Here is a 15,477-nt window from a genome sequence, read left to right as displayed (position 1 = left end):
TTTAAAACGAAAAATATCAATCATAATTTTTTGGCATTTCCTCTATAAATGATAGCTTTCATAGGTGATACAGGAAGGAAAACATGAATATGCTTTATTTTCTGCATATAGTGATATGAACTTGCTTAACTCATAAATCGTGTTAAAGCATTGGCAAGTTGTGGAGATTTTAGGTGGTTTTGGTGGTTTGGAGCGCATTTTTTAACGGATTTTTATAACTTAAATTTAAAATTTTTCAATTTTTTATTTACATTTTTTTCAATTTGACAAAAATTTTGAATTTTAAATTCCGAACTTCAAATTTCCCGCCAGAAGATGTGAACCTGCCACTATGCCACCTTATTCCAAAAACTATCCTCGATATATTGTTGTTTAAATTCTCAACCAGCTTTATTTATAGTGCATTAACAGAGAGAGTGAGAGCAACGGCATAGGGATGTCAATTTGATTGATCGCTCAATATTTTCATTTCGATTTAAAAGCATAGATTTGTATCAACATATGAACCCCATAGCAGATCTATCTCTTTTACGATTCAATATTATTTCTAAATATTAACATATCACGGAATAAGTCGGAAGAACATGAGTCGTCAATTTCATATATAAGCAACTGAATCAAAATGTAAATAATAACTTTCGTTTATGGGTTGCGTCATTTTTAGCGCTTTTTTATGGGAATGCTTCGGACATAAAAGTATTTTTAAGCATTTTTAAATTTAAGTTCGTGAAAGTTTGAATTTTTGAAAGTCGTTAAATTTTGAATTTTTGAAAGTCGTTGAATTTTGAATTTTTGAAGGTCGTTGAACTTTGAATTTTTGAAAGTCGTTGAATTTTGAAATTATGAAAGTCGTTGAATTTCGAATTTTTGAAAGTCATTAAATTTTGAATTTCTATCAAAAATGCGTTTAGAAAAGTCAATAAATTAGAATTCCAGCCTATTCATTACTTTTCACACATTTACATTCTCAATAAAATTGAGAGTGAGAACTTTATATTCCTGTTATCAATTCCTTATCATCGTTCATTTGTCATTTGCAAATAGATAACGCCGGTATTTTTACTTTCAATATATACGTACAGACACTAATTTTATTGGTAAAAAATTAAAGCACACACAATTAATGGATTTAGTTTGCGTTTGAATGTCATCGAAATTGGAAGTTTATCGCTTAGAAATTTCAATTAATTCTCATTAGTAATTTTAGTGATAATTAGGCCAATAAATTTAAACAAAAAAATATAGAAACCGGAAAGTGCTCGGATGAGAGCAGAGATAAACGCATTAATGTGAATTAAAAGCCAATATCACAAAATGACAAACCGTTTTTGCTTTCTAACCTTCCTGTTAATTATAACCATTGTATTAGTTCATGCGAATAGTAAATGTGAGGCACAAAAGGACGACAGAATGAAAAATTCCTGGTGATTAAAATTAAATTTTATTCCTTTTTTTTTCTAGATTGTGTAAATCAAGATACGTGTGATAAATGTTTAAATCAGCATGTTAAATGTGCATGGTGCTCGGATCGGGTAAGCTGAAAAATAATTCATGACATTGCTCATGGGAAGACACACAAATACACATGAGAAAGTGCACAAAATATAATTTATCATGAAAAAAGATATGAAGTTCTTGATAAGGAATCAACGCACACCAAAATATTATTTAATATTGACAGTTGATAATGAATGTATAACACTTGTGTTTATAAAATCGCGAGCCGCATGCAGTTTAGTTAGTGAATGTTTATTTATAACAATATGAATAACAAGGGTGTAGCTTTGAAGTTTCGGAGAATTTTTCGATGACTTATTTTGTGGGAATTTTGGATTAACTCAATTTTTCAAATACTTACAAATTTGGAAATGTAATTGAAGTTCATTAAATTATGAAATGTCCCAAAATTTAACGTTTAGATAGATTTTTCTCCTAAAAGTGAACTCTAGGGACGTTCACTTCTTACGTACCGCTCTTAAGAAGAATAGGAGATTAGTTTGAGGTTTTGTGACACCTCAACCAATGAAAATCCATTTTTTCTATGGACGGAAAGGAGAGAGGATCAAAAATTTGATTTTACCGTTACGCAATGAGTCAAAGGCCTCTAAGGGATCGTTTGGAAATTTCATGACGCTTAGGAAGGAGAAAGGATGGTTCAATTTTATTATGAATTACAGAGTTTCGGTTCTTGATTTTGTTACAAAGCTTTACCGTGAAGAGAGGCCCTCTTATCTAAAATACCTAAAAATGCTGTTTTTACAGTTATGTAATTTCCAAACGTCCCTTTATTGTGATTCAATCTTAACTTCCTTTCATTATAATTCAATCTTCTCCCACAAAACCTGATCTTTTTCCTCATCATTTTCTTAAAATCTGTCTAAGTCTAAAAAGTATCAGATTACCAAATAATCTACCAATTATGATTCTTCAAACTAGCTTTGTTCTTGACTCCTAAAAATAGATTCCATCAAGATGCCAAAAACTATCCTTTCAAGACTTTTCTTCCGAACAAATTAATTCAATTTTCCATTCAATTATACCTAACATGTTTCATCCAAAAAATATTGTTGCTTTCTTCTGTTGGACTGAAACAACTCAATTTGCAACTAAACATAACATAATACAAGAATCATCGTATACATACATCATTATCACCAATAGACACATCCACTCAAAATATTAATAAATTTTTTGCATTTTCATGTGAATGAGGAGGCACAAAAAAGAGTAGTGAATGAATGAGAAGAACTTCCTCACACATTCATCACATGCTTGATACACAAAGCCATACAAACAGATCAATATTTATATTTTCCCATCCTTTTCATTCCTTTTCTTGCTCTTTATGTTTACGATGATTATTATCTGATTCAGCAATATGATATGCGTAGGGCAAGATGTATGACTGAAAGTGATTTGATGAGTGGAAATTGTCGTCGTGAATTCATTCAGATTAACAAACAAAATCCGATGAATGTTACAAAAGATGATGACTTGCGGGACTTTAATAAAGATTTCGATTCCGTTCAAATTCGACCCCAACATGTTCAATTGAAATTACAAAAGAATCGTCCGCAAACGGTTCAATTGAATTATAAGCCTGCAAAGAATTATCCACTAGATTTATATTTGTTGATGGATCTAACATGGTCGATGCGTGATGACAAAGAGACATTGGTTAAGATGGGTGGCAGTTTGTCGAAATCATTGAGTAATTTAACGGAAAATTTTCGTCTCGGCTTCGGTTCATTTGCTGATAAACCAATAATGCCATACATCAATCCAGGCAGTGAGGATAATCCATGTAAGCTTGTACATGATACATGTCTTCCGACATATGGATTTAAACATAAACTGGCACTGACGGAGAATGTAAAACAATTTATTGAGCGTGTTAATGGAAGTGAAATTACCGGTAATTTGGATAATTTGGAAGGTGAGTGATAAATAATAAGGGGGACTGCTTGCTTGAGCTGGATGGATGTCAAGCATAGACGATAGACAGTGCTGATGTTTAGGTACTCGATTGAGTCAGAAGCTGTTGATTAATGGCATATTCTAACGAACTGGTGTCTAGTCCTATTCCGACATCAACATCCATACACAAAAGTCCATTTCCCCCTCCAAATACTAAACGACCAGCAATTCGATTGATTGTTACAATTGATTAACATGCAATACCTTTTAATTATCATATAGGCGGCCTCGATGCACTCATGCAAATTCTCGTATGTCGCGATGAAATTGGATGGAATGATAAGACCCGAAAAATTATTGTTTTTGCATCGGATGGACCAATGCATTTTGCCGGCGATGGATTATTAGCAGGCTTAATTGAGAAGAATGATAAGCGATGTCATTTGAATGATAAAGGCGAATACATGGCATCATTAGAGTACGACTATCCGTCACTCGAGGAAATTTATCGTGAATTGTTAAAAACAAAGGTCAGCGTCATTTTTGCTGTAACTATGGATGTTTTGTACCATTATGATCAATTACATGAGATAATGGAAGAATTTACGAGTGTGGGACAATTGGCAGCTGACTCCTCAAATATATTGCAGCTTGTCGAGCATGGATTTACAGAAGCTGTAAAACGAGCACTATTTCAAGACAATGCACCCGATTACGTTCGTGTTGAGTACAAAACAAAATGCGGTGAGAAATACGAGATACCGCAAGAAACAAACAAATGTGATAACATTGAGATTGGTAAGGAATACGAGTTCTATGTGAGTCTGACTCTAGTCGACTATCCGAGTGATGGTGCAAAAAATATTAAAATAAAAATTGAAGAAGCAAACATTGAAGCTGAAGGAACTGAGATTGATGTTGAAATTGATTATCCATGTACGGAATGTATGGCAATGGCAGGTGAACCTGCATCAGCACTATGCTCGAGAAATGGTGAATATAGATGTGGATCGTGCTTTTGCGAAACAGGATATGTTGGACATCAGTAAGTAATGATGATTTTATTTAATTTTGTCGTTTTTGTGGTATGAGGGTAATTTATTGGATGTAGATTGAGAGATGGGTTGTTGGCAGAGATGAAGCAAGTAGAGCAAGAACAGAAGGAACCAACTGTTGCTTTGACCATCGAATTTGATCATATTTAGCATCAAAATGCAAAAATACAATTTTTTCTGCTTCCAGATGTGAATGCAACCTTCAAGAATATTCAAGCAGCAAAGAGCTAGACAATCAATGTCGTCAGCCACACACAGCAGCTAACAACGAGACAACACTTGGATCACCCTGTTCAGATCGAGGTGAATGCCTGTGCGGACAATGCTTCTGCAATTTTAACTATGATGGAAAATATTGTGAATGTCAGTCATGTCCATCGTAAGTAAATCATCTGGATTCAATGGATATAATTTTCGTGTATATTTTTATTTATTTAATTAATTTTTATTTTCTCTCATTTTGGACAAAAAAATTTCGTTTATTCAAATGCAGATACAATGGTTTGGAATGTAATGGTCATGCATTATATTGTGATTGCGGTGTTTGTCAGTGTCAGCCAGAATATTCAGGAGACACATGTGAATGTTCAACCCTACAAACCAATTGCATTAGTCCGGATACAAAAGTGTCAGATGACACAAACAAAATATGTTCTGGACATGGTACGTGCAAATGCAATCATTGTGACTGTAACGATGACTACACTGGAACATTCTGTGAGAGCACTGTTGGTAATGAAACATACAGTTCACTGTGTGTGTTCTATGAGTCGTGTGCACAGTGTAATATCAATCGTAGGCTTGGTCTTGAATGTTTAGATTATGATGAGAAATGCTTACGAAATGGAATGCTGTATAAATCAGAATTTTATGATGATATCTCAGGTGAGTAGGTGTACAAAAATAACCAGTGCCTTATGAAAACTCAATGTTTGCCTACATGTTGAATATACATACTTTAAATATGCGTGAAATATGAAAAGTTTATGCTCACGTAGACTGTAAAAAATATATGATGAGAAAAAATGGTTTTATGTCAGAAATTTTCCAAGTAACTTTTCTTGCCTGTAAATTTCACATCAATCACATAAAATTTACTGAAAGAACAAGATGAAGACATCAAAAAAATATTTTTTTTATGGTATTTTAGATCCGATTTTGTAAAATGAAAATGACACCACGTTTTTTCTTGTGATTGAATTGTTTGGAAGGATTTAAGTGGGATTTGGATATGAATAATTTTGAGAATCAGTTTTGTAGTCACTAAAGTAATGCACAGGAGGGATTTTTCGGGATTAATTTAAATTTATTTAATAAACTTGGTAGTAGAGCTCAAAGTTGACTCGGATTTTGTATGGAAAAGTCAACTCAAGTCGACTTCAAGCCCTGCTAAGCACTGAAGGAATAAGGATTATGTTTGGTTTCATATGTCAATTCATGACTAAGTCTACAAATTAAATCACGTGAATTATTTGACTAGTAAGCTCAAGATTGTTGATTTTTATACACAAGCTACTAAAAAGTAATGCAAATTTAGCAATTAGCACTTTCTATTTATTTTAAATTTGATGTTATTAGTATGAATCATATTGACCAAAAGAAACGGCGCGGTGATGCGGTAAATATCAGTTATGCTATTATTATACTGACATCAGCTGATATGGTGGGTATCTGGGTATCAAACATGTCTCTGATTTGGTTAGTTGTTAACAGATCAACATAAAAATGTCTTAGTTACTGTGTTGTGCTGCTTGAATTCATTGTAGAAATAATTTGACTTTTGCATATCCCGAGCGACACAATGAACAAGTATTCGCAACGTAGCTCTTAAGTCTCCGTAACAGATATATTTACTAACTCAAATGAAGCCACGTCCGTTGGGAAGCCAAATGGCAGTAAAATTTAGTTGACCAATGGATCCTTCTTCATTTTCCAAATGGACAAAAATACACTACATAGTTGATGGCAATTTAATGCCCAATTGATGTCTGGTTCTAACTTTTTTTTATCCACTAGGGTTTGTATCGCTCAGAACAACTCAAATAGGACTAGAATCAAATACAAAGGCCAATTAATTTCTCAAAAGTATACAAAATGCCTGCAAATAATTCAGTACCTTAAATTTTACTCATTCCAATACCACAGAGACAAATTTTCAATTCTATTAATTTACATGTAACAAAACCAGTAACTTAATTTTCTATTTAAATCCCATATCACCTCAAAATCCCCACAACATGCAATTCTAATCTCTTTAGTCATGCCTTATCCCTTTTTTCTCTCTCATGTCAAGCTTTATTAATTGGAACTTCCATATATGTAACAAAAAAAAAAACTCCAATTTGTATTTATCCTTTCTAAAAACTTTACACAAATAATTCCATCACATGCTTTAAAAAAAAAAGTTTTTTAATCCTTTCCGATCCTTGTCAAACAATATTTATTTATCAAATTCACGTACAAGTTTCTCCTTTTTTTTGTATTGTAACTGTGGATAAATAAAAATATGTCAAATGTCATTCAACTCAAACTTTTAGTAAACACGTTCAGCTGTATGTTTAAACATCCACACATGATTTATGTATATTATAAGCAAATATACAAAAACGAATAAGTGTGTACTTGTGATATGACAGAGTTTCGAAGTTGATAAAGAGAAATTTTAATCAGATATGCGATAACATGTGTAAACATGAAATCTGTAAACCTTAACATAATCTGTGTCTATTTTCTTCGTCGAATGTATGCAACTTTGTCGATTGTCGATTTGTTTGCATATCCAATAAAGCTATTATTTTAAGGCGTAGGTTTTGAATCTAATGATTTAAGAATAAAGACGTCAAACTTAGTCAAAAATACCCAGAAATGTGAATTTTAAATATGCAAAAAAATACTCTTTAGCCTTTAGGAATTCTATTGGAATACCCGAACAGCACACTGTGTTCGCTAGGATATCGCTTTGTTTCGATATAGACGGTAAGACGCAAATTTGCCCATCGACATCGTGATTTCTGATTTCGACTCATTTTTATAAGTAGAAATGCATAACGCCGTATTGTGCTGCTCGGGATAAAATCACAAATGTTCTTCCGAATTGTAGTCATACTGAAAACTATTTTGTCTATAGAATTTTGACATTTTTGGCAGATGATACTAATGAGCTTTTTTGCATTAAATTTTTTTGCTGTATCTGAAATTTGACATTTTACTAGACTAGAAGGAACAGGTTTATGTGGGATGAGTTGTATTTCTATTTATAATGGCAAGAAATCGCATCATTATGACATTAGTCCTTATAAAAGACATACAACTGGTCAAGCAAAAACCTGTTTATTCGGAAGAACTAAGCTAGAAATTCTGGGATTGCAACTGACTCTAAGTCAGCATCTTTCCTATTCTTCAAGATTTGCTTCTTCGTTAAGTCATTCGTTAGGTCATGGTCAGAGTTGGCAGTACACCAATGAGCAGGTGCCTTTACTAGAATTTGTCGGGTGAAATCAGTCATCACGGTGTCGTCAGAGGATCTTCGCATTTTATCCTCAAAATGCCGATATCGTGGTAGCCTAGGGCTGTTTTGATTGGGACTTTTGGTATTCCAACTCCTAAACCCCTCCCAACTCTGTGCGTGATGGGAACAAAAACCTTCAAATGAAAATAATATCCAAAATACCTAACACAAGCCTAACATACCTCTTTTCTATTCTTAAACAATAATTTATCTATGACAAAACATCAAACTCAACCGCTAAAGGAAAAGAAGCACTCTAAATCTGTTGCACGAGTAAGTTTTCAAACTATTTTCTTGTTCTACTTCGTCATCTTCTTCTTCTTCTTTTTCTTTAACCACGAACACTAAGCAGTGATGCGAACAGATTCAGTTGATTGCTCTGTATAAACAAAACCTTAATAAAATTTAATGTAAACACTTATTTACATTGGTAGTTCACATGTGCTTCAATATTCAATTTATTATATTGTTAATCTCCACCTATCAATCTATGCTGTATGATATCAATTTTCTATCTATTTGCAGATGCCAAAATAATATGCATAGCGCGTGTTAGATATGACGATGATACAGTATGTGAATATAAATTTACATATGATTTAGACGAAAAATTAGAGACGAATATAAGGATTGAGGATACAACATGTCCGCCTGTTAACGTTGCTGCATATTCAATTATCGCTGTTATCATTGCAACATTTTTAATTGGATTGATAATCATTATGATTATTAAAATGAATATGTATCTTGCTGATAAGCGTGAATTTGCTAAATTTGAAGAGGAACGAAAGAATAAGACAGAATATAAATTTGAGAGTCCAATTTATAAGTCGCCGGTGACGACATTCCGTAATCCGCAGAGTGCTGAAAATTCACCGAATGTATTTGAATTAAGAGATTGAATTAAATGTGTAGGAATGAAATTTTATGTACTTAACTAGTGTTTAATTATTAGATTTTTATGCTGCTCATATCTTGTGGCTAGAAATAAAATTTTATATGAAATTATCGAATGGACAATTTTTGGAATTTTTATGTATTGCCGATCATTTTGCGGGACATTTTAGATTGTGGGACACTTGTCTACTTACTTCACTAGCCGTACATATCAATTGTAATCCATAGCTTCCCTCATATGCCACATTATTCATCTACAAAGTCAGTCTTGAAGACCTTATTTGAAGGAGCTTCTATAGGCCCGCTTACAACATGTTCAACCAGTTGCAGCACACAAATTGAGTAAAACAGCAATAGATCTTCCTAGCAGAGTAGCTAGAAATTTCTTAAATTGAGCTTCCACCTAAATATATGCACATCTTTAACAGTACATTCAACTAGAAAATTAATTCACTTCCAAACTACACTTACAACAAAAACTGATTACAATACTAGCTCATATTCACAAAATATGCAATTGGAGTAGACTAGAGTTGTTATTAAATAATTAGCATTGATTGTTGGATGATTTTCATATGTAATGAGCAATAAATAACTGTTGCAGCCAAGCTAAATTTACAACTTCTCATAATTCGCTCGTTGTGTAGTTTTCAAGGTGAAATGGAAACAGCTGCCAAGATGTAAAATACATTAATCAAAAAGATAAATACACGCAAGTAGCCTTGAACATATTTTTTGTTTATTTTGTCAACCTTAGTTATTTGTCTTAAATCTAGGAATTGCCTTTACAAATTTACATATGTACAAAATTTTGATATAATCCCGAGCGGCAAGGTGTCGTCAGGTTTGCAGTCTTACCGTTTATGCGACTACTTAGCAGTGCCCTAGCGAACATATTATGCTGTTCGGGATTATATCCCCTTCTTACATTTCATTAAAGTTTGACTGTCTCGTGCAACAAAAATGAAGAAGGCTCCACCAAGTAGCTTTAATGCTCTGTTAAACCTTTTTTATTAACAAATCCAGCCAAAAGAATGCCAAGAAGAGCGGCTTCCATTTGGTGGCTCAATGTCTGAGCCTTCTTCATTTGTGTCACTCGGGACTCAACATGAATTAATCAACTATAATCTGATACAAACATGCATAATACTTTGAGCATAAATTTCCGAGAACAGCAAAAAAATCGGAAAAATTCAATATCATAATTGCGGTACTTAATAAGCCAGACAGTCTGCTGGCATTGAAACTCTACATTCGATTGAATAATATTCATACAAGTAACCTTTAAGCTCTTGTTAATATTAAAACTTGTTTTTTTGCATGTTATATGCGTTTTATAGAATCTTTCATAAGTCTTTTTAATGGGGCTTGTTTGGATATTAAGTCAATAAATATTATTGAGAAAAGTTAGTTCCGACTACATCTCATAAAATTCAATTTTTTGTACTTCATGACATCCTCACTGCCCTAAATCCATTTATAATTTACTTAGCCTTTAATTGAAAGTTAACTATCAGCATTACAATTATCCTTGATACTATCATATACAATGTCATCACAATTAGAACTTCCTCATAGGTACTATTAAGTTCCAAAAACTTCAGAAGCTTCACAGGCTTTGCATAATGACAATAAATATCATCACAATCGAGTTCAGTCCGATTCATTCCAAATATTGTTATTTTCATACCCTCCGTGGCATAATTAAGATATGTTGTCTTAAATAGTGATCCTATTAATGCAGGAGCATCTTTTTGCAGCACAAATATTCCTGACAATGCGATTTGATAGATCATCAAAAATGGCGCGATGATTAAAGCAAGCTGTGGAAGAAAAAAATGTAAATTTTTTGTTGATGCTTGACAAATAAAGGAGCAACAAAATACTTACTAAGACATTCTTAACGGAACCAGCAAGTAATCCAATATTTTGTGAGTTATAACTTAACAGCAACAAAATCAAAAAGCAACTTCCAAATCGAAATAGCTCAAGTGGTTGATTTGTCATGATGTACGTTGGAATCAGGAACAACAGAACGCATACAATCGTTATGGGACAGTCAGTGATAAATAGTGCCATATTGAAGATCTTCGGTGAGTACCAATTATTAAAGCATTCTCGTTTGATGACTTTGTTGTGTGTTGGAACTGTAGAATGGATAAAAAAAATTAAGAATGGCATTTAAAATGTATTCTGTAGCAGGTCATCACATACTATGGATGTGGTGTATTTGAATGACTACAACAAAATCATTCTGGAATATTCAAATGATGGTTATTCAGTGATTAAAAGAGTTTATTGCTTTGTTTTCTAAAACTGATGCAGAGTTGGCGTATTTAGCACTTTTATGATGACTTGCTAAAATAAGCTTTAACAATTAAGAATAAGATTGTGTAGACATGTTGGAGATTTCTAACAAAACAAATGGAAATAATGTTTTTAATCAATGGATAGCTCAAAGCTCCCTCATCGGCACTTTTTGATCTGTTGTCCACACGACGGCTTAATGGACAGTTTAATTAGTATAATTAGTTGCTAAATAGAGAATTTCATTAGACACGAGCTAACAAAGGTAATTACTTTGCAGCCATTTGATAGTCTCTGTCAAATGATTGATACAATGGGTTTGCAATTCTGAGACAAAAACTTTCCGGTCTCGGCCTTGAGATTTGTCGAGACTTTGAAGAGATCTAATTGCTACTGCCAATCTATCATTGTTTAATTCTCATTATTTTAGACCTCGAAGTCGAAGAAATTTATATGAAGTTGAGTCAATGTTTCATACAAAATCTGGGCTGACTATCCTGAGCTAGGTCCCTAGCTCTATACCTTTGTCGCCAAAACGACGAAATTTCAAAGTGCAACAATTGTAGTTGTTGCTGTTCCATTGATTGCTACAGCTTATTTACTTATGCTTTGGTATCAAATCTATTTTTGAACTTTAATTGAAGAGCACTACAAGAATGCTTATTTATAGACTCGATATACATCAATAAAGCCTTCAATAAAATGTCTATGAACATGTCTAGCAGAATCTTTGCATAAACAATTTATACCTTTGGTATTTAAAGGGCACTATCTTTCATTCGACGTCACATTCAAGGAAAGCATATAAAATACATCCAATAACATATAAAATTAAACAACAACAATATGAGTGTTGCTTGAGGCGTTGGATGTCATGCTGGGAATATGGGTCAGAGTTGGGAATTTAGTATATGGATAGACAATCCTTTAGCTTGAAGAGATGAGCGATTCTCTTGTTTAAGAATTTGAAATTTATGTTCGAATTCAATTCCTTTGACTGCATTTCCAAACAAATCAATAACCAACTCTGCATCAAACCGCAACTCAAAAGATATATGCTTAACAAAAGCCAATCTAGTAGCATGACCATATATAATTACATTTCAATCATATATCATACTCACACAGTGTTATTTGCGAATATAATGATGTATATACTAAAAGTATCATAACTCCAGTTAAGAGACGAAAATCTTTGAAAACACTTGATGCATCGTTGCCAATTTGCCAGAATGTAAATCCAACAAGAACACCAAGGAATAGATGTGCAAATAGTCTAAAATATGTGTATGTAAAGTCTCTTAAAATTATCTCAACATTTCTCTGCATTAAATAGAGTAATTGACTATTAAATGTTGGTATTGGATATGCCTCAAACTCATCAGTTTCACATGTCTTTTCAGTATTTAAGCTCTGACAAAATTTCTCATTCCGTCCATTTTCTATTTGATTGATTAAATCACAATTTCGATCACCATAAATATCATTTGCTATTTCCATCAGATAATCTATTGGATTATATGTCTGTGGACATTGAAAATCAATTTCCTTAAGGAATTTCAGTAAATTCTTCAAACTTCCTTGATAGATACATTGACCATTTGCCACAGCATAAATATGATCGAACATTTCCAACATTAATGTTGATGGTTGATGAATTGTACAAATTATCGTATGTCCTTTATAAACTAGTTGTCTTAATAGCTTGATGCATTGATATGATGATGCAGAATCAAGACCTGATGTGCATTCATCGAGGAAAATTATTTTAGGGTCATTAATAATTTCAAGGGCAATTGAAAGTCTTTTACATTGACCTCCGCTGAGATGCTTGACAAATGTTTTCTCATGACCTTCAAGACTGAACATATGAAGAATTTTCGAGATTTTTGTGTTAATTGCTGGACTTAATGGAATTCCTATTTTAAGTTTTACGGCATATTTCATTGATTCTAAGACTGTTAGTAATCCATACATGTGACTTTCTTGCATGACATATGCTATTTGATTTTTATATAATTTAATATCATCTCCATTAACTTTGATATTTCCACTAACACCTTTCCTTCTATATCTAGCTATTGAATTTAAAAGTGAGGTTTTTCCACTTCCTGATGGACCAACAATTGCTGCTAGTTCGCCGCCTTGAAACCGGCCATTGATGTTTTTTAGAATGTGTTTTTGTTCTGTGAATTGGAATTTAAATTAGAGTTTAAATTTGATTTATTTGAACTTGAAAAAGTATTTAAAATTTGTTGAATTAAAAAAAATTATTTTAAAATTTTATTAAATTAAAATTAAACTGTATTTCAAACATTAATTAAATTTAAAAAGTTTATTGAATTTAAAATTTTAAAAAATATTGAATTTTAAAAGTTTTATTGAATTTTAAACAATTCAATTGAATTTTAAATATTTTATTGAATTTTAAAATATTTATTGAATTTTAAAAAATTATTAAATTTTAAAAAAAAATTATTTAAATTTTAAAAATTAAAGAATTTTAAAATATTTTTATTGAATTTAAAAATCATTCATTGAATTTAAAATTTAAGAATTTTGAGAATTAATATCACAATTTAATTAATATTTATATAAATTCCACAAAACCAAATAGAAACAGTTCCAACTCACTTGTTTTTAATATTCCATCAGCTCCATAATAATTTAAATCACTAAACCTAATTGTTAAATTTTTATTCACATCCATTTCAACGTCTGAATGTGTACTAAATGAGATATTAAATTTTTGCAACGTTCTGTGCTGTTTTTCTTTAAATAACACTGGAATAAAACAAAAAGTAAAATAGTGATAGTGATGAAGCGAACCTGTCACGATGCGAGAGACTTTAAGCCAACTGAGAGAGATTCTTTACGCAGCTTGAACTCTCAAAAAATAATTTGTGAGAATGAGGTGCCAACATGACTTAGATTTTGTCTGGTCTGTGATATTTTTAAGAGAGTTTTTGGAATGATCAGATAGATCTCGTGAATCGAATTTCTTGGGAATTGTTTGGATGTGTTGCAACATTTAATTTGTGAGAGATTTCAGCTAGTTCTCTCATTATTGTTTATATCTTTTATTTATCGGCAACAGTTTCTGAGTCATCTTGTTTACTCTTAGAAAATATTGCAAACCAGATGACTTGGCAGAAATTATAAACTGAAGATACGGAAATAAAAAAAAGTTTTTGTGCATATTTTTGACATTAAAATTTAAATTAAATCATTTTTTCATGGTCGAGATTTTCTGAGAATTGTTTGTTTAGAAAAGCTAAACTTTTTGCTTTATGTTCACACCAAATTTTCAATTTTTAGATTTTTGGCTTTCAGTTTTTAAAACCATAATTTATTGAGTCAAGGCTATAAATAAGAAATCATGCATTATGTCACCTTAATGGTTAGGGAACGCTCAAGGCAGAGTTGGGCAATTTTTTAGAAGCTTAAATATAGGGTCGAAAATGTTCCAATCTTGTCCAGTCTCTTCTTCCTTATATATTGTCTTCCACGACATATCACAAGTTGTCACTAAACAAATATGTAATATATAGTAATATGTAAGATTTACAACACCATGATGGTTCATGACTGTCAATATTAGTTTTGTATCATCTCCTAGAAATTACCGGATTTTAAAAAAATGTTCACCAGAAATATTAATCTTTAATTCCTGATCATCAATCAGTGTTAAATATTTATGAGAATTGAGAAGATCTTTTCTCTCGAAAGAGGTTTTCAAAATATTTGACATCAGTCAACATAGAATAAGAAGTGAGAGACCAAACTGGAGAGAATTTTTCGAGGTCAACAATCCTCGAAAATTGCAATGAATAAATTAAATATGTAAATTAATAGGGCAATGATCTTCATGATTTTACAATTCTTTGTTATGGATTGATTTATGGGAATTTTCATCATATTGACAATGAACTTGATAACGAGTTCTTGAAGGTGACGATGCGAATTTGGATATTATGATGAGTTGCCGAATTAGGATTTGGTATCGAATTGTCACTTATGGTCGGTGTGGTTTGACATCTAGCATATATATTGAAACATTTAAAACAGTTCTTTGACATTTAATTTAAGAATTGTGGATGTTCTGCTTAATGTCAAAGAGAAAAACAATTTAAATTATTTAAATAAATTCAGAATATTCCCATCTGTTTTGCAACCTTACTAAAATATCACAAGTCGAATAATAGATTCTAAACTCAGCACAGGCCAGTGTGATGCTGGATTTAACCAGAATTCGATGCCCGGATCAAACCAAATTTGATGCCGGTCTAAAAC

General features: G+C 32.1%; 2 protein-coding genes across 2 annotated transcripts; one reads left to right on the top strand and one right to left on the bottom strand.

Moving 5' to 3' along the window:
* The first annotated feature begins 1,125 nt into the window (after window positions 1–1,125).
* Window positions 1,126–8,993, top strand: Itgbn (Integrin betanu subunit). The gene is made up of 7 exons (XM_070646207.1): window positions 1,126–1,387; window positions 1,462–1,532; window positions 2,875–3,436; window positions 3,700–4,462; window positions 4,660–4,851; window positions 4,966–5,357; window positions 8,506–8,993. Exons 1-7 carry the CDS (start codon window positions 1,315–1,317, stop codon window positions 8,880–8,882), a joined length of 2,430 nt encoding a protein of 809 aa, XP_070502308.1. The 5' UTR covers window positions 1,126–1,314; the 3' UTR covers window positions 8,883–8,993.
* A 601-nt stretch (window positions 8,994–9,594) lies between these two features.
* LOC139094971 (ATP-binding cassette sub-family G member 4-like) lies at window positions 9,595–14,377 on the bottom strand. Its single transcript, XM_070646206.1, has 4 exons — window positions 13,819–14,377; window positions 12,309–13,370; window positions 10,768–11,024; window positions 9,595–10,700 (listed from the first exon to the last, which is right to left on the bottom strand). The coding sequence occupies exons 1-4, from the start codon at window positions 13,892–13,894 to the stop codon at window positions 10,362–10,364; spliced, it is 1,734 nt and encodes a 577-aa protein (XP_070502307.1). The 5' UTR covers window positions 13,895–14,377; the 3' UTR covers window positions 9,595–10,361.
* Window positions 14,378–15,477: the final 1,100 nt, after the last annotated feature.

Source organism: Chironomus tepperi, unplaced genomic scaffold (genome assembly GCF_022539635.2).
Source record: "Chironomus tepperi strain 1889 unplaced genomic scaffold, CSIRO-AGI_Ctep_v1 contig_359, whole genome shotgun sequence".
NCBI lineage: Eukaryota > Metazoa > Arthropoda > Insecta > Diptera > Chironomidae > Chironomus > Chironomus tepperi.
This window is presented reverse-complemented; position numbering and strand designations above follow the sequence as displayed.